At 39.5% G+C, this 20,524-nt stretch overlaps 1 protein-coding gene across 2 annotated transcripts in view; it reads left to right on the forward strand.

The window, feature by feature from the left end:
- Nucleotides 1–20,524, forward strand: part of FAM193A (family with sequence similarity 193 member A) — a 201,302-nt gene that overhangs the window by 102,363 nt on the left and 78,415 nt on the right. For both annotated transcript variants that reach the window (XM_064286156.1, XM_064286155.1), the window contains exons 3-4: nt 10,315–10,475; nt 11,443–11,610. In XM_064286156.1, the coding sequence (XP_064142226.1) occupies nt 10,315–10,475; nt 11,443–11,610 (329 nt within the window). The remainder of the gene's footprint in view (nt 1–10,314; nt 10,476–11,442; nt 11,611–20,524) is intronic.

Below are 20,524 nucleotides of genomic sequence, written 5' to 3' on the forward strand. Positions count from 1 at the left end.
CACCATCTAGTTATGCTAGACGCAGTCTGATAGAGGCTGTGGTAGTTGTGGTCCATTAGTCCTTTGGACTAATCTTTCCCTTGTATATTTGGTTCTTTTCATTCTCCTTGATCACGACAGGGTGAGACCAGTACAGCATCTTAGATGGCCGCTCACAAGCTTTTGAGACCCCAGGCAGACACTACTCACTAAAGTAGAATGTAGAACATTTTCTTTATAAACTATGTTATGCTAGTTGAGCTAGATGATCCCCGAGACCATGGTCCCCAGAGCCTTCAGCCCAGTAATTTGGTCCTGCAGGGAGTTTGAATGTGTCTATGGAGCTTCCATAACGTTGCTTTGGAAAAGCTGTGCTAGCTTCCGCAGTATTGTGTACCATCTTACCCTTCGTGAAATTTACCACTTATCTATTTTCTATTTAGTGTTTTTCCATCCCCATTAATGTGCATTTTTTAATGACTGTTGATGTTGAACATCTTTTCATGTGCTTGTTTTCCCATTTTTGTCTCTTTGATGGTGTAGCTGTTCAAATGTTTTGCATGTTTTTAATTGGGTTGCTTATCTCATTATTGGATTCTGAGAGATCGTTATATATTATGGAGATAAACCCTTTATTAGATGTATTTTACAAATATTTTCTCCTAGTATGTGGCTTACATTTTCATTAACAGTTTCTTTTGAGGAGCAGAGGTTTTAAATTTTATTAAGTCCAAGTTTATGACTTTTAAATGATCTGTGCATTTTGAGTTCTGTGTAAGAAATATTTTCTACCTGAGGTTATAAAGATTTTTTGCCCTGTGTTCTCTTTTAGATGTCTTATAATTTTAGCTTTTCTTCTTAAGGTCTATGATCTATTTTCAGTCAAGTGGTTTATTTGTTGTAAAGTAAGGGTTCAGGTTCTTTTTGGAGTATGTATTCCAGTTGTTCTGGTACTGTTTATTGGAAAGACTATATTTTTTTCATTGGAATTACCTGCATACCTTTGTCAAAGATCATTTGATCCTATGTGTAATTCTGCTTCTGGACTCTGTGTTCCACATCGCATAAATGTCTATCCTTTTGCCTATTTTGATAAGTGAAGTTTTTATAGCAAGTTATGACATTAAGTATTAGAAGTCCTCCAACTTTGTTCTTTTTCAAAAGTGTTTTGGCTATTCTAGCTCCTTTGCATTTCCATATAGATTTTAGAATCAGCTTGTTAGTTTTAATTCGTACTGTGTTGAATCTGTAGTTCAGTCAGTTTGGGGAGAATTGACATCTTAACAATAGTGGATCTTTTTGTCTGTAAACGTAGTAAAACACTTCATTTACTTAGGTGTTTTAAACTTATTCTCAATATTTTTTTGTAGCCTTCAGTCTTACAGGCTTTGCAGATTTTATTGAAAAATTGCCAGAGTATTTCATATCTTGTTGCTATTTGAAATGGTACTTTAAAAGATTTCTATGTCCAATTGTTCATTGCTGGTGTAAGGAAATACAGTTGATTTTTGTGTATTGACTTTGTATCCTGTGAAAACTCATTTATCCTAGTTGTCTTTTGGTAGATTTCTTAGGCTTCTCTACATAGACAATCGTGACAATCGTATCTACAAATAATTTATTTCTTCCTACCCAATCTGTATGTGTTTTATTCCTTATTCCATTGGCTAGGACTTCCAGTAATGTTGACTAAGAGTGCCGAGAGTGGACATCCTTCCCTTGTTTCCAGTCTCAGGGATCAAGACAGCATCAGGTTTTCACTAAGTATGATGTCAGATGTAGAATTTTTGTAGCTGTTGTTGATCGGGATGAGGAAGTTCACTTCTATTTTTAGGGTTTTCTTTGTGCGTTAGGTGAAAGTTTACAAAGCAAATTAGTTTCTCTTTAAACAGTTGATACCACAACGTGTCTGTCAGTTTGTCGTGCAGTGGGGGCTTGCATGTTGCTGTGATGCTGGAAGCTATGTCACTGGTATTCAGATACCAGCACAGTTACCCTTGGTAGACAGCTTTCAGCTGAGCTTCCAAAGACAAACTAGGAAGAAGGACCTAGTGGTCTTCTTCTGAAAAGAATTAGCCAGTGAAAACCTTATGAATAGCAGTGGAATACCGACTGATATAGTGCTGGAAGATGAGCCCCCCAGCTTGGAAGGCACTCAAAATACAACTTGGGAAGAACTGCTTCCTCAAGTAGAGTCAACCTTAATGATGTGGAAGGGGTCAAACCTTTGGGATGTTTGTTTGCTGATGTGACATGACTCAAAATGAGATGAAGCAGCTGCAGACATCCAATAATAATCAGAACGTGGAGTGTATGAAGTATGAATCTAGGAAAATTGGAAATTGTCAAAAATGAAACACATAAACATTGATATCCTAGGCATTAGTGAGCTGCAATGGACTGGTATTTGCCGTTTTGAATCAGACAATCATACGGTCTGCTATGCTGGGAATGAGGAAGAGAAATGGTGTTGCATTCATCATCCAAAAGAACATTTCAAGATGTATCCTGAAGTACAACGCTGCCAGTGATAGGATAATATCCATATGCCTGCAAGGAAGACCAGCTAATACAACTATTATTTAGATTTATACACCAACCACCAAGGCCACAGGTGAAGAAACTGAAGATTTTTACCAGCTTCTGCAGCCTGGAATTCATCAAACATGCTGTCAGGATGTGTTGATACTTACTGCTGATGGGAATGCAAAAGTTGGAAACAAAGAAGGAGGATCCATAGTTGGAAAATACGGCCTTGGTGATAGAAACAATGCCAGAGATTGCATGATAGAATATTGCAAGACCAAGGACATCTTCCTTGCAAATACCTTTTTTCACCAAGACAAACGGCAGCTATACACATGAAACCTGACAGATGGGATTCTCAGGAATCAAATTGATTGCATCTGTGGAAACAGACAACGGAAAAGCTCAATATCATCAGTCAGCACGAGGCCAGGGGCCGACTGTGGAACAGACCATCAATTGCTCATATGCAAGTTCAAGTTGATACTGAAGAAAATTAGAACAAGTCTGAGAGGCAAAATGTGACCTTGAGTATATACCACGTGAATTTAGAGACCATCTCAAGAATAGCTTTGATGCGTTGAACACTGATGACCAACAAGTTGTGGAATGACATCAAGGACATCATACATGAAGGCAGCAATACGTCTTAAAAGGAAAGAAAGAAAAAACCAAAATGGATGTCAGAAGAGACTCTGAAACTTGCTTTTGAATGTCGAGTAGCTAAAGCAAAAGGAAGAAATGATGAAGTAACAGAAGATTTCAAAGGGTGGCTTGAGAAGACAAAGTGAAGTATTGTAATGACATGTGCAAAGAGCTGGAGATGGAAAACCAAAAGGGAAGAACATGCTCAGCATTTCTGAAGCTAAAAGAACTAAAGAAAAAATTGAAACCTCGAATTGTAATAGTGAAAGATTCTACGGGGAAAATATTGAACTACGAAGAAGATGGAAGGAATACACAGACAAACTATTCCAAAAGAATTGGTCGACGTTCATCCATTTCAGGAGGTAGCATATGATCAGGAACCGATGGTACTGAAGGAAGAAGCCCAAGCTGCAGTGAAGACATTGGCAAAGAACAAGGCTCCAGGAATTGACGGAATACCAATTGAGATATTTCAACAAATGGATACAGCCCTGGAAGTGCTCACTCGACTATGCCAAGAAATTGGGAAGACGGCTACCTGGCCAACCAACTGGAAGAGATCCATATTTATGCTTATTAGCAAGAAAGGTGATCCAACTGAATGCGGAAATTATCCAGCGATATCATTAATATCACGTGCAAGTAAAATTTTGCTAAAGATCATTCAAAAGTGGCTGCAGGAGCATATCGACAGGGAACTGCCAGAAATTCAGGCCCGATCCAGCAGAGGACGGGGAACCAGGGATATCATTGCTAATGTCAGATCTATCCTGGCTGAAATCAGAGAATACCAGAAGCATGTTTACCTGTGTTTTATTGACTACGCAAAGGCATTCGACTGTGTGGATCATAACAAACTATGGATAACACTGCGAAGAATGACAATTCCAGAACACTTAATCGTGCTCATGAGAATCCTGTACATAGATCAAGAGGCAGTTGTTCAGACAGAACAAGGGGATACTGAATGATTTAAAGTCAGGAAAGGTATGCATCAGGGTTATATACTTTCACCATACCTATTTAATCTGTTTGCTGAGCAAATAATCCGAGAAGCTGGCCTATGTGAAGAAGAATGGGGCATCAGGATTGGAGGAAGACTCATTAATAACCTGTGTTATGCAGATGACACAGCCTTCCTTGCTGAAAGTGAAGAGGACTTGAAGCACTTACTGATGAAGATCAAAGACTATAGCCTTCAGTATGGATTACACCTCAACAAAAAGAAAACAAAAATCCTCACAACTGGACCAGTAAGCCACATCATGATAAATGGAGAAAAGATTGAAGTTATCAAGGATTTCATTTTCCTTGGATCCACAGTCAACACACCCATGGACGTAGCAGTCACAAAACCAAAAGACACGTTGCATTGTGTAAATCTGCTGCAAGGGACCTCTTTAAAGTGTTGAAAAGCAAAGATGTCACCTTCAGGACTAAGGTGTACCTGACCCAAGGCATGGTGTTTTCAGTCGCCTCATATGCGTGCAAAAGCTGGACAATGAATAAGGAAGACTGAGGAAGAATTGATTCCTTTGAATTGTGATGTTGGCGAAGAGTATTGATTATACACCATGGGCTGCCAAAAGGAATGAATAAATCTGTCCTGGGAGAATTACAACCAGGTTGCTCCTTAGAAGCAAGGATGGTGAGACTGCTTCTTACATAGTTTGGACATGTTGTCAGGAGGGACCAGTCCCTGGAGAAGGACACCATGCTTGGTAAAGTAGAGGGTCAGCGGAAAAGAGAAAGACCCTCAACGAGATGGATTGACACAGTGGCTGCAACACTGGGCTCATGCATAAGACTGATGGTAAGGACAGCGCAGGACCAGGCAGTGTTTCTTTCGTTCTGTGGTACATAGGGTTTCTATGAGTCTGAACTGACTCGACAACACCTAACAAGAATAACATATGTTTTTCATCATGTTCAAAATATTTTATAGTTGCCCTTATTGCAATTTATTCTTTGTCTCAAGGATTATTTGGAAAAATGTTGATTGGGGGATTTTTCAGATATCTCTTTAATTCTGTTGCTGTCAGAAAACATACTTTATATAATTTATTTTTTTCAAAAAATTTTTGAGATTTGTTTTATGGCCAGTGTTGGTTAATATTCCATGTGCCTTTGAACGGGATGTGTATTCTGCTGCTGTGGAGAGGAGCTGTAATGGTTAAGGTCATGTGTCAACTTGGCTAGGTTATGATCCTCAGTGGTTTGGGAGATACTGTGTAATCATTCTCCATTTTGTGACCTGATGTGAACAGCCAGTCACTTGAAAGTGGAGTTTGCTTGTGGGTGTGGCCAGCACCCAATATATATGGATGTTCTAGCAAAGCTCGCCCCTCTCGATCCCGCATTTGACTCGACATCCTTTGACCTCTGATTCTTGGAATATGAGCCAGCATGCGTCTGCCTGACCCTCTGACCTTGGGTACGTCAGACTCTGCAACCACGTGAGTCAGGAGATGCCGCCAACCTGATGCCTGACCCACAGATTTGGGGCTTGGCATTCATTCAAACAGAGACAAGGGGATACTTTGTAGATTAAAGTCAGGAAAGGTGTGCGTGAGGATCCTATCCTTTCACCATGCTTATACCGTCTGTATGCTGAGCAGATAATTTGAGAAGTTGAGCTATATGAAAGAGGAACTCACCCTCAGGATTGGAGGAAGACTTATTAATAATCTGCGATGTGTAGATGACACAACCTTGCTTGCTGAAAGTGAAGAAAACCCGAATCAGTTACTGATGAAGATTAAAAGACCACGGATTTCAGTGTAGATGACACCTCAACATAAAGAAAACAAAAATCCTCACAACTGGACCAGTAAGCAACATCATGATAAAAAAGGGGTAAAAATTGAAGTCATCAAGGAATTCCTTTTACCTGGACTCAAAATTAGTGTTCTGGAAGCAGGAGTCAAGAAATCAAAAGACGCATTGTATTGGGAAAATCTGCTACAAGAGAAATGTTCGAAGTTTTAAAAAGCAAAGATGTCACTTTAAGGACTTAGGTGTGCCTGACCCAAGTCATGGTGTTTTCAGTCACCTCCTATGGGTGTGAAAGCTGGACAGTGAATAAGGAAGACCAAAGAAGAATCGATGCCTTTGAATTATGGTGTTGCCAAAAAATAGTGAATATAACATGGACTACCGAAAAAACAAACAAATTTGTCTTAGAAGAAGTACAGCCAGATGCTCATTAGAAGCAAGGATGGTGAGACTGTGTCTCATATATTTTGGACACGTTATCAGGAAGGGACTAGTCCCTGGAGAAGGACATCATGCTTGGTAAAGTAGAGGGTCAGCGGAAAAAGAGGAAGATCCTCAGTGAGATGGATTGACACAGTGGCAGCAACAGTGAGCTCAAATACAACAACAATCATGGAGATTGTGCGGGACCAAGCAGTGTTTTGTTCTCTTGTACATAGGCTTGCTATGAGTCGGAACCCACTCGATGGCCCCTAACAACAACAACTACATAACAACCTCCACAACTGCATGAGTCATTTCCTTGAAATAAATCTCTATTTATATACATGCTTCACTGATTTTGCTTTTCAAGAAAGTCTAGCTTAAGGCAGGAGTGTACTATGAATGTCAGATAAAATTGATTGGTGGTGGTGTTCATGTCTTCTATATCCTTTCTGATGCTTTTTCTAGTGCCGTTAATGGAAGAGTGTTGAAATTTCCACATGTAATTTTGGGTTTGTCTATTCCTCCTTCTAGTTCCTACTTTAGTGTATTTAGAAGCTGTGTTATTTGTGTGCTTACCTGTTTAGCATTGTTATTTCTTCAGTTGTTTCTTTTGTCATTACTATTATATTCCACTCCATCAGTGGTAATATTCCTTGTACTAAAGGCAGCTTTGTCTGATACTGTTATAGACCCACCAGGATTTTTTTTTTATTAGTTTTTGCATGGATTATTTTTCTCAACCTTTTTTTTCAATCTATGTCTTTATATTCTCTTGCAGAGAACATAGTGGATCTTGCTTTGTAATCCAGCCCAGTCGTCTCGCCTACTTGTAGGAATGCTTGAACGATTTCCATTTAATGTAATTACTACTGTGTTTGGGTTTACACCTGCCATCTTGTTATTATTATTATTTTTTTCATATTTTTTCTATCTGTTTTTGCTGGTCTTCATTTCCTTTCCTTTTTTTGATTAATTGAATTTTCAATTACTGCCTGCATCACTTCGTTTCATGTTTTTTAGTGGTTACTCTAGGGCTGATAGTGTACATTTTTTACTTGTCAATGTCCACTTTCAAATAATATGCTACTGCACATGTAGTATAAGAACCAGCCTTATGGCGTTATACTTCGATCCCCACCATTTTTATTTTTGCTTTAAATAGTTAATTACCTCTTTAAAAAGACTTGTACATTGAGCAAACTGTCTTTAGTGTTTATCCACACCTTGACTGTGTCTGGCACTCTTCATTCCTTTGTGTGGATCCGTGTTTCCATCCGGTGTCCTTGTCCTTCTCACCTAAGTACTGTCTGGAACATTCATTTCTTATAGTTCAGGCAAACTTCTGTTTGTCTGAAAGCTTTTATATCGCCTTCATTTTTGAAAAATATTTTTGTTAGGTGTGAGAGTCTAGGTTGTTGATCCATTCTTTTCTGGCTTTACTAGTTTCTGAGGAAAAGTCTGCTGTCATCGTTCTTTGTTTCCATATGCGCAACGTGTCTCTGTGCACCTGCTTCCAAGATTTTTACTTTGTTACTGATTTTCAGCAACTTGATTATGATGTACAATGGTTTTCTTTGTATCCATTGTGCTTGGGATTAATTGAGCTTCTTATAGATGTCAGTTTTCAAAAAATTTGGAAATTTTTTGGGTTTGTAAAAACACAGCCTGTTTTTCTGGGGCAGCACTACCTGTGTGTTACACATCTTGATTTTGCCTCATAAAGGCTTTGTTCATTGTTTCAGTGTTGCTTTTCTCTGTGCTTCATTCTGGATTTTTATTGCATGTCTTCAGTTATTGATACTGTATTGTTTCTAATTTGCTCTTAATTCTATCTAGTGTATTTTTTCTCTTCTGATGTTTTATTTTTCATCTCTAGCAGTTCTGTTTTCTTGCTTTTCTATTTTGGCTTTCCTCTACTTTTTTGCACATAGGGAGCTTATTTATAACTGCCATTCTCAGATTCTTGTCGGTTAGTTGCGTCATCTCTGTTATTTTTGGGTCTGTTTTTTATTGATTGGTTTTCTTTCTGGGTCAGATTTCTCTGCATCTTTGTTTTGCTGTTGGATGCTGGACATCGTGAGTTTTATGTTGCTGAGTGTTGGATTTTGTTGTATTCTTTCAAAGTGTGTGGACGTGAACAAACTTAATGACAGATTAAATTTGCCTAAGGTGAGTACAGAAGGGTGACACATGTAAGGATTTATTGGATAGTAGCTATGCTTTCTATCTTAAAAGGCTTACATTTATCTCTTATCACCAGGAATGTTACTTACAGGTTCTTGATCACTCTTCAGACATTCCACAAATACTAATTGAGTCCGTTCCATGTGCCAGGTGCCCTTGTAGGTGCTGAGGTACGGGATGAACAGGTCAGAAAAGGTTCCTGCTCTCATGGAAGTTCTATTCCAGTATTGAAGGTGGACAAAAAACAAGCAAGCATGTGAAACGCCAGGATTTCAGATAGCAGTTTGTAATATTGGAGAGTTTAACTAGAGTGGTTAGGATTGGTGTGTCAACCAGAGCCAGTCAGGAAACGAAACCACACTGGTAATTTGAACAGGGAAATTTTAACAAAGAATAATTAACTAGTAAATAGGGTTTAGCTACTCAGATCTGTGACGCCAGTGCTGAAGAAGGTAATCATCGCAGGTTTAGGGAGCGGCCACTAACTTTGGGGCATAGGGAAAGAGATCAAGGAAGGTACAAGCCTAGAAGTGTCTTTACTTTCAGGCTTTTCCATGTGGAAGAAACCAGTGTTTTTGTGACCCCAAACTCCAATGGACACAGGCCCTTTGAAGAGCTTCCTTGTGCTTTGTCCAGTAGCAAAATGGGGTGGTACTCTGATTTCTGTATCTGAAAAAGCATTGAGTGATGAGTGAGAAGCCAGGCTCCTCCATGACAGGCTGATGCCTCAGTCTCTCTTAGGGGATCATCTAAAGGCTTTCAGTTGGCTTCAGGAGATGGATTCCTCCGTCCACCTTCCCCTTGTGGGGAGAGGAGAAGAAGCAATATGGTTCTCCTTACTTCTCTGCATCCGCTTCAGTAAGCTGGTCTCCCATACATCTCCAGTGCCTTTCTTTCAGGCCTTTGGGGTGATGACTACACAATGGTTGCCCTGCTAGTGAGCCCACTGGGGAGGCATCCATCACCTCTCTTCACACTGATGGGTCCTCACCTCCACTCTCCTCAGCCCCAAGACTTGAGCCAAAGCTCCTAGATGCCAGAATCCTGCTTAGGGGCCGTTCCTAGAGGACCCAGGATGCCTTCTGGGTTTTTGTGGGCAGCTCGGTGGAGAGTGATGTCAAGTTCTGAGACACGGAAAACAACACAAGGTGTCATGGGGGAGGAATGCCTGAGGCTGTATTTATGTTCTCCTTACTGGTTGGTAAAACCTTGGCTGACGTTAAGCTCGTGTTGGGTATTGAAAGGAAGAAGGCCTGGTTGTGCGTCCTCCTGCATCTTTACCCGGGAGTCCCAGGATTTAGTTTAGTGTTGGCTTTCTCACACCTCTGGATTTCTTACTTAGAGCAGGCAGCATGATTCTATGGGGCAGAGGGGCTTCTATGCCTGCTGTCCTGGCTAGGTCATAGGACGGTGCAGCATGGTCACTAGGCTTCACTGTGACAGACAGTGGGTCACTTCGCAGAGGTGCGCGCTGGGGGGTCAGCACAGGTGCCAATTAGGACATTGGAAGTAGAATTATTTTTTAAAGCATGGAAGAGATACATTGAACATCTTCACGTGATTATCATTAAAATGTCAGAGGGTAGAAAAGAATTGGTTCCAACAAAATTCTTGGATGTTAGAGAGAAAAAGTTTTCTGTGTAATGGCAGTTAAAGTATTTTTAGTGTCTAGGTTTTAAAATTTTTCTGAAAGGCATTTTTCTGCACAGATAATAAAAATTGTTGCCATGAACATTTGAACATAACTGGTCTATTAATAATCTATTTTCAAAGCAGGGCCAAGATTTTCTCCTGCACAACCCCCTTGGTGGATCGCCGCCGGAGGTAGGAGGCACCGGGAGACTAGCTCTGGGCGCTGAGACAGTCCCCTCCTCGGGGCTCAGCAACTCCACAGGCGCCGACGCAGCCTGCACTTGTGAGGCCTGCAATGAGCGCAGGTATGTGGTCTGTGTGTCCTGCTTTCAGGGCCTGATGCCACTCCTTCTTGTCTAGGAGGAGATACAGGTTCCAGAGAGGGTGAAACTAATTCTCGTTGGAGCTGTATCAGAAATCTGGGATATTTTGATAAATAACACAAACATTTCCTGCCACTCCTGAGAATAAGACAGTAGCCTGGTTATTGTGAGGAATAGCCAGAGGAAAAAGGCAAAGTTCTTGCCCTTGAGGAAGTTACACAGGAAGCCAGTCCTCTGAAAGGAGAGAAGACAGACATAAATAATTAGAGTAATAAGAGTAGTAGATTCGTGCAAGTAAACGTTAAGCGAACTTGAAGGAGAGGGAAATGGCTTCTTACCCGGAGTGATGGGTTAAGGCTGGTAAACAACCAAGGAAGAGAGACCCGGGGATGGGTGGGCTGCAGAAATGGACCTCTGTCCAGCTGGGGAAGGAAACCAAGAGGACCTAGTGCTGACCAAAGGGTTGAGAGGCACAGCCTTTGTGGAGAGTGAGAGCTGCTCGCATAGCCCCCTTGACAACGATGACCAGGTAGAACTGAAGGGACCATACGCATTCCCCTGTTGGGAAGGTAGTTGTAACGTTCACGTGGTGTGAGGAACTGAGAGAATGAGGGTGCCCTGGAGCTGTGCCTGGGGAAGCCGTCAGTCCTTACTGTAACGGAAGACTGAGATGCTGGCTCCTAGGAGTGGAGGAGATGGAGGAATGCTAGTAAATGGGAGTTTAAATTGAATGGGGAAAAGGTGGCTTCAGTGAAAGACATGAGCTTGAAAAAGGATGGGAATGGCATTTTGGAACAGGACGTGTGAACTGTTTCTCTGTCCTCCCACTTTGGGGAGTGCTTTGAGAAAAGTCTTCATACCCTGAGGTAGTATGTTAGGGTAAGGAGATAAAACAGATACGCTAACTTGTCTAATCCTAACTGTCTCTGTTCTTAACGTTGTTTCACAGAGAAATTTCAGCAGAGACAGACCGAGAATCTCAGCAGCTGCAGAATTACTGGTCAGAAGTACGCTACATGGTGCGCTGTATATACCGCCAGGCCGGGACCCCGCTAGCAGATGACCAAGACCAGACTCTCGTACCTGACAAAGAGGGAATGAAGGAGCTAGTGGATAGGTACGTGTGGCCCCTGAACCAGCTGCCCTTGTGTCGACGACAGTGTATCTTGTAGGGAGTCTCTCTCTCCCACTTGGAATGGGCGTTCTTTTCAGTATTTGGCAAAAGATCTCTGCTTGCTTAGGCCTTGGTGCTTTTCAAGGTCTTTAGCAGACAGGCTGGCAAAAGCAAGCCCTCTGGGTAAAAAGTTTTAGATTTCCTAATTCTAATGAAAATATTATTACCTGTAGAATAAAAAATGAATGGAAATGTTTATATCATTTTTGAGAACTAAAACCGTGTTCAAGGGACTATGCTAAGTGCTTTCATGAGCATCTTTGTATTTATCAACCCAAGGAAAGGAAAATGTAGACCTACCCACTTATGAGGTGAGAAAACTGAGGCTCAGTGAGGCGCGGAGCAACTTGTGAGTGAGCACATAGCACACAAGTGGAGAGCTACCTGGAGTCAGGTCTGTCCGTCTGTGTGTTTTCTCACATGCCATGCTGATTCTCCCAGGCTAAGTAGCACAGAAAATAGCAGGGTTAGGATAGGCTTAAGACACTGCATTTGTTTTTTAGCAGATAAATCATTCTCAGTAGCAGTAGAGAATTTGAGGTGGGCATAATTTTTGTTTTTCCTCATAGTTTGAATATAGCATCTTTTTAAATTTTTTTGACGTATTTCCAATGAAGGCAGTAAATTTGAGCCAGACGTTTAGTGGATCAATTCTCATTTTGGTGTCTTTTTCTCCCACATTTTGAATTCAGCTACTTCTGAGGTTTTATAAACTCTGGTTTGCCGTATAGTAGATTTTACCCCATAGACAGGAGTAGTCATTAGCTTTGGGTTATATTAATGTATTAATTAGTTGATGAATCTAGCCAGTGTGTCCAGGGTTGCAGGTGGTATGTGCCCTTATTTAGAAGTTAGGCTTGTTAATGAGTATCAGGAGAAAATATATAACCTGCACACCAAGCCCATGACTAAGTAGATTGTGAGTGCTCAGGGAAGAGGCTAAAATAAAGTTAAAAACAAAAAAAAAATAACAAAGTAACATCACACAAAATGGTGCAGTAGGAGGCTGTCAAGGTCAGTCCTTCCACCAAAGCAAAAACTGAACTGAAAAGAGCAATTGGGATCAGCTGTTTTGGAATTCAGGGAACTGATTGGACACTTCTAACACCTAGAGGAGTGCCTGATGAAGGAAGAAACTGCTGATCATTCGTAAGTGAGCGTCCCTCAGCCCTGCCGTAGTGGTGGAGTCGGTCTGCATCTTGGAGCGGCTGGCTGGTGCCAGGACAGGTAGTGGGGACCTCATCCTCCGAGGATTTACGGCTGTGAATCCTGGTTGGTCTGGTCACGTACACACTTGCTGCAGTTTCAGCCATCTTGACAGCAGTAGCATCACCTAGCAGCAGCTGCTTAAAGGGTCTGTATGCCCTTGCCTCCCTTTTTTTCTGATGAAATTCATGTCTGGTCACGGTCTGACTGCAGGAATATATACTTGAAAAAATGGCTTGGAAAAGTCACTAAACAGATGATTGGAACCATAATAAAGTACCAACAGCAATCCTTGAGGAGTGGGATAGTCAGATATCCAGAGTTAACACATATACGTAGAATGTCTAGCTCTCAACAAAAATATACAAATATGTACATATTTATATAAAAAAATGCGTATAAACACAAAGAATTAGGAAAATATGGCCCATGCTAGTAAAAAAGAATTTGACAGAAATCATCCCTGAGGAGACTCAGAAATTAGAATTGCAAGTCAAAGACATTAAATCAGCTATCTTAAATATGCTGAATGAGGTAAAGAAAATCAGGAAAACAGTGGATGAACAAAATGAAAATATTAATAAAGAGAAATTTTACAAAAGAAGCAAACAAATTCCAGAGCTGAAAAGTACAATAACTACAGTGAAGAATTTACAAGAGGGGTTCAACAGTCCATTGTAACAGGCAGAAGAAAAGATAAGCAAACTTGAAGATAAGACAGTTGAAATTATTCAGTCTGAGGAGCAGGAAGAAAAAATAATGAAGAAAAATGAACAGAGCCTGAGAGGACTGTGGGACAACCTCAAGACCAGCGTATACATTATAGGAGTCCCGGAAGAAGAGAAAGAGAAAGGGGCAGAAAGAATAGCTGAAAAAAATAGTAGCTGATGAAAGACATGAAATTACACATCCAAGAAGCCAAACGAACCGCAAGCAGCATGCAATCAAAGAGATTCACACTGAGACACATTTAGTCAAATTATCAAAAATCAAAGACAATCTTGAAAGCAGTTAGAGGGAAGAAGCAAATTGTCAGGTACAAGGGATGCTCAATAAAATAAACAGCTGAAATCTCATCAGAACTGACTGAGGCCAGAAGGCAGTCCTGAAAGAAAAAGAAAATTTCAATCAAGAATTCTGTATTTTCCAAAACTATTTGTCGAGAATAAAGACAAAATTAAGACATTTCCAGATAAGCAAAAGCTCATGGAGTTTATTACCAGTAGACCTGCCTGTTCAAAAAATACTAAAGGGAGTTTTTATGGCTGAAGTGAAGGGTCACTAGACAATAACTGAAGCTGTAAGAAAAAATAAATAATGATAAAGCTAACTACATAGATAAGTACAATAACCAGTATTGTACTTCTGGTTTGCAATTCCTTTATTTTTCACACATGATTTAAAAGGTGAATATGTAAAACAATAAGTATAAATTCATGTTAATGGCCACACGGTGTACAAAGGTGTAATCTATGATGATAACAATATGGGGGGGGGCAGAGATGTATAGGAGCAGAGTGTATACTAACCCAGTGCCGTCGAGTCGATTGCGAAAGATGGGTGTATACTAGTCATACTAAATTGGCATTATTTAAAATAAGTTGTTATGAGTTTAAGATGTTAATTGTAATCCTCAAGGTTAACCACTAAGAAAATAATTTAAAAATACATGGAAAAGGAAATAAAGGAATCAAAAAGATACACTGCAATAATCCAAAAAATAAAAAAAAGGTAGTAATGGAGGAAATGAGGAACAAAATATATAAGATATAACAACAAAAAAAAAATAGCAAAATGGCAGAAGTAAGTTCTACCTTATCAGTAACTACTTTAAATGTAAGTGGAATAAACTCTCAGATTAAAAGGAAGAGAATTGCAGATTGGTTTAAAAAAACATGCTCCATCTATCTGCTGTCCACAAGAGACTCACTTTAGGTACAGAGACACAGGTTGAAAATAAAAGGATGAAAAAAGATATTCCATGCAAAAGTGAGCCAGGTAGCTATACTGTTATCAGACAAAATAGAAATTAAGTCAGAAACATTTACAAGAGACAAAGCAGGACATTACATCAATTATAACAATGATAATCCTCTATGTATGTAACAACAGAGCCCCAAAATATAGAAGCAAAAATCGGCAAATTGGAAGGCAGGAATAGACAGTTCTACAGTAGTAGTTCGGACACTTCAGTTTCCCACTTTAATTACTGGATAGAACATTTACCTGAAAGATCAGTAAGGAAATAAAAGGACTCGGAAACACTACAAACCAGTTATACTTAACAAACGTATATACTACCCAACGATAGCAGAATACACATTCTTCTCCAGTGCACGTGGAATAATTTCCAGGATAGACCATGTATCAAGCCACAAAGCAAGTTTTAAGAAATGTAAGAAGATTAAAATCTTACAAAGTATCTTTTTAATCATTTTAGATTTTATATTTAGGTCTTTGATCCATTTCGAGCTCGTTTTTGTGCATGGAGTGAGGTGTATGGGTCTTGTTTCATTTTTTTGCAGATGGATAGTTATTCCAGCACCATTTGTTAAACCCCACCCCAGTGCCGTTGAGTTGATTCCGACCCATTTGGTAAAAAGACTGTCTTTTCCCCATTTAACTGTTTTGGGACCTTTGTCAAATATCAACTGCTCATATGTGGATGGATTTATGTCTGGATTCTCAGTTCTGTTCTGTTCCACTGGTCTGTGTATCTGTTGTACCAGTACCAGGCTGTTTTGACTGCTGTGGCGGTATAATAGGTTCTAAAGTCAGGTAGAGTAAGGCCTCCCACTTAGTTCTTTTTCAGTCATGCTTGTCCGGGGTTTCTTTCCTTTCCATATGAAGTGCTGATTTGTTTCTCCAGCTCATTAAAAAATGTAGTTGGAATTTGGATCGGAATTGCATGAAATGTATAGATATCTTTTGGTAGAATAGACATTTTTATAATGTTAAGTCTTCCTATCCGTGAGCAAGGTATGTTTTTCCACTTATGTAGTCTCTTTTGGTTTCTTGCAGAAGTGTTTTGTAGTTTTCTTTGTATAAGTCTTTTACATCTCTGGTAAGATTTGTTCTTGGGGGTACTGTGAATGGTATTGATTTGGTGATTTCCTCTTCGATGTTCTTTTTGTTGGTATAGAGGAATCCAACTGATTTTTGTATGTTTATCTTGTATCCCCATACTCTGCTGAACTCTTCTATTAGTTTCAGTAGATTTCTTCATGATTCCTTAGGATTTTCTGTATATAAGATCATGTCATCTGCAAATAGAGATACTTTGACTTCTTCCTTGCCAATCTGGATGCCCTTTATTTCTTTATCTAGCCTAATTGCTCTGGCTAGGACTTCCAGCACAATGTTGGGTAAGAGTGGTGATAAAAGGCATCCTTGTCTGGTTCCCCATCTCAAGCAGAATGCTTTCAGACCCTCTCCATTTAGGATGATGTTGGCTGTTGGCTTTGTATAAATGCCCTTTACTACGTTGAGGAATTTTCCTTCTATTCCTGTTTTGCTGTGAGTTTTTATCATGAATGAGTGTTGAACTTTGTCAAATGCCTTTTCTGCATGCATTGATAAAATCATGTGATTCTTGCCTTTCGTTTTATTTATATGATGGATTATATTAACTGTTTTTCTAATGTTGAACCATCCCTGCATACCTGGTATGAATCCACTTGGTGATAGTGAGTTATATTTTTGATATGTTGTTGAATTCCATTGGTTAAAGTTTTGTCGAGGATTTTTGCATGTAAGTTCATGAGGGATATAGGTATGTAATTTTCTTTTGGAATGAGTTTGGGAGTATTCTGTCCTTTTCTATGCTCTGAAATACCTTCAGTAGTAGTGGTGTTAACTCTTCTATGAAAGTTTGGTATATAACTCTGCAGTGAATCTGTTTTGGGGAGTTTTTTGATTATCTTTTCAATCTCTTCTTTTGTTATGGGTCTATTATTTTACCTCTTTGTGAGCTTAGGTAGGTAGTGGGTTTCTAGAAATTCATCCTTTTCTTCTACGTTTTCAAATTTGTTAGAGTACAATTTTTCATAGTAATCTGATATGATTCTTTTAATTTCAGTTGGGTCCGTTGTAATATCGCCCATCTCATTTCTTATTCAGGTTATTTGCTTCCTCTCCGGTTTTTCTTCTGTCAGTTTGGCCAGTGTTTTATCAATTTTGTTGATTTTTTTCAAAGAACCAGCTTTTGGTCTTGTTAATTCTTTCAATTGTTTTTCTGTTTTCCATTTCATTTAGTTCTGCTCTAATTTTTATTATTTGTTTTCTTCTGGTGCCTGAGTGCTTCTTTTGTTGTTCTTTTTCTGTTCACTCAAGTTGTAGGGATAATTCTTTGATTTTGGCCCTTTCTTCTTTTTGTATGTGTGCATTTATTGATATAAATTGACCTCTGAACACTGCTTTAGCTTTGTCCCAAAGGTTCTGATAGGAAGTGTTTTCATTCTCATTGGATTCTCTGAATTTCTTTATTCCATCCTTAATGTCTTCTATAATCCAGTTTTCAAAGTATCATTTTTCATTGCAATCGAATAAAACTAGAAACCAACAGAAGGAAAACTGGAAAATTCACAAATACCTGTAATTTAAGCAGCATACTCTTAAATGTTTAAATCAGTGAATCAAAGAAGAAATGATAAGGGAAATTAGAAAATACCTTGAGATGAATGAAAACAAAAACAAAACATACCAGAACTTATGGGATGCAGCAATAGCAGTACTAGGGGGGAAATTTATAGCTGTAATGCCTACATTATAAAAGAAGAAAGATATCACTAATCTAACATTACACCTTAAGGAGCTAGAAAAAGAAGAGCAAACTAGACCCAAAGGTGGCAAAAGGAAGGAAGTAGTAAAGATCAAAGCAGAGATAACAAGAAGAGAATAGAAAAAGAGTAGAGAATATTAATAAAACCAAAAGTTGGTTCTTTGGAAAGATCAACAAAATTGACAAACCTTAGCTATGTTGACTAACATAAAAAGAGAAGATTCATAATGAAAGTAGGAACATTACTACTAATTTTTCAGAAATAAAAAGGTCAGTGGGCAAAAAAAAAAAATGGACTCGACCATAGTAGTGATCATGAAGATGGTGTAGGACCGAGCAACATTTTGTTCTGTTACATATACGGTCACTAATAGTCAGAGCCAACTCAACGACAACTAACAACAACAAAGAATATTTTAAGATATTACTGTGAACAATTGTATGCCAACAAACTGGAGAACCTAGATTAAGTGGACAAATTTCTAGAAACAAACTATCAAAACTGATTCAAGAAGAAATAGAAATCTGAGTAGATATATAACAAGTAAGGAGATTGAATCAGTAATCAAGAACCTCCCAACGAAGAGTCCTGGATCAGGTGGTTTCACTGGTAAATTCCGTCAGTCCTTTTCAAACTCCCCCAAAATATTGAATAGGCATGAACACTTACTGAGTCATTCTGTGAGCCAACATTACCCTAATAGCAAAGCCGGAGAAAGGCACCACATAAAAGAAAACTAAAGACTAATATTTCTATGCATACAGATGTGAAAATTCTCGAAATACTGACAAACGAAATTCAGTAGCATATTCAAAAGGTGTATATGCCATGACCAAGTGAAATTTATTCCCAGAATGCAAGGACAGTTCAAAATATGAAAATCGATCAATGTCATATACCACATTAACAGCATAAAGTGGAGAAAAAATGCGTGATCATCTCAGCTGATGGAGAAAAAGCATTTGCATAATCTAACACCCTGTTATGATAAGAACAGTCAGTGGACGGGCATAGAAGGGAAGTTCCTCAACATTATAAAGGCCTTATATAAAAAACCCACAACTAACATCATAGTCAGTGGTGAAAGACTGAAAGTTTTTTCCCTAAGACAGGAATAAGACAAGGATACCCTCTTTTCACTACTTCTATTCAACATAGTATGAGGAATTCTAGCCAGGGAAACTAGACAAGAAATATAAATGAAGGATATTCCGTCTGCAGACAACATGATCTTATATGTAGAAGAGCCTACAGAATACACAAACAAGCACAAAAATGAACTTTCAGAGTCAATAAATTTAGCAATGTTGCAGGCAGCAAAATAAGGACAATAACAAGTGTTGAAGATGTGGAGGAATTGGAAGCCTTGTGCATTACTAGGAACCCTGGTGGCGCAGTGTTTAAGAGGTTGACCACTAACCAAAAGGTCGGCAGTTCAGATCCACCAGCCACTCCTTGGAGGCCCTATGGGGCAGCCCTACTCTGTCCTACATAGTAGCTATGAGTAGGAATTGACTCAACAGCGATGGGTTTGTGCATTACTGGTTGGAATGTAAAGTGGTGCAGTTGCTGTGGAAAACGGTTTGGGAATTCCTCAAAAAAAAAAAAAAAACAGAATGACCATATGATCCACCAGTTCTGCTCCTAGGTATGTACCCAAAAGAAATTGAAAGTAGCAGCACAGACAGACTGATACTTGCACACCAGTATTCATTGCAGTATTATTCACAATAGTCCAAAGGTGGAAATGATGCCAGTGTCTATCAGCAGATGAATGGATAAATTATGTCATATATATATAACGAAATATTATTCAACGATAAAAAGGAATGAAATTCTAATACTTGGTATAGTACAAAACAAGGCTTTAAAGGTAAATGAGCTCCAAGTCTGGAAGGAAATACATGAAAATGTTCGTTGCAGTTGTTGCCTGGTAGTGGGACATGTATTCATATTTCCCCTACTTTTTAGCTTACAAATTTTATTCTGTATGCTGTTAATTGCTTTTATGGTGAGGTAATTTAAGAATAGGATGAACCTTCTCTAAAGTTTCCTCTGATTATAAACATAATACGAACTCATTGGAGAATGCTCCTGCCTTCTGCAGTCCACTGTTGTCTCTGCGCGTGTTGTTGCCTTTTCATTTGTTAATGTATAAATATTCAGGAATCATTGTTTCAGTGTGTTATGTTTAATGATTTTGGGGTTGATCTAGCTTTGTTGTTGTTGTTGAGTGCTGTCAAGTCAATTCCGACTCATAGCGAACGTATAGGAAAGAGGAGAACTGCCCCAAGAGTTTCACAGGCTCTTATCTTTATGGGAGCGGATAGCAGGTGTTTCTTCCGCGGACTGGCTGTTGATTTTGAATGGCTGGCCATTTGGTTCACAGCCAAGCACTTAACCATTGTGCCACCAGGGCTCCTTCATCCTAGCTTAGTGGTTAGAACAGTGCTCTCAGAGCCAGGCTGCTGAGAGTGAGTCCACGCTCTGCCACCCGCTGGCTGTGGGATCTCAGAACAAATCACCCAACGTGCGTGTGCCTCAGTTTTCTCGTCTGTGAAATGGAGATGAAACGATGCCTGCCATGTGGGGATTCCGTGCATTAAGGCATGTGAAGAAATGGTGCTGCTCAGGGTACATTCTCAGCAGATGCTGGTTTTCAGTTAGTTGGCTGGTGACTTTGAACAAGCTCCTGAGGCACTCTGTGCCCGGGCTGCCTGCCTGTGAAGTGGGGTCCTGATCGCACCTCTCACAAGTAGTGAGGGTTAGGGTCATCAGCCCAGAATGTGACTCAGAAAAGGTGCTCACTACTACAGAACGTCATTCCCATCGTGCGGGCCGGCCCTGGGTGAGCCCTGACTCTCCTCTCT

This window comes from Loxodonta africana, chromosome 5, assembly GCF_030014295.1.
Source record: "Loxodonta africana isolate mLoxAfr1 chromosome 5, mLoxAfr1.hap2, whole genome shotgun sequence".
NCBI classification, from domain to species: domain Eukaryota; kingdom Metazoa; phylum Chordata; class Mammalia; order Proboscidea; family Elephantidae; genus Loxodonta; species Loxodonta africana.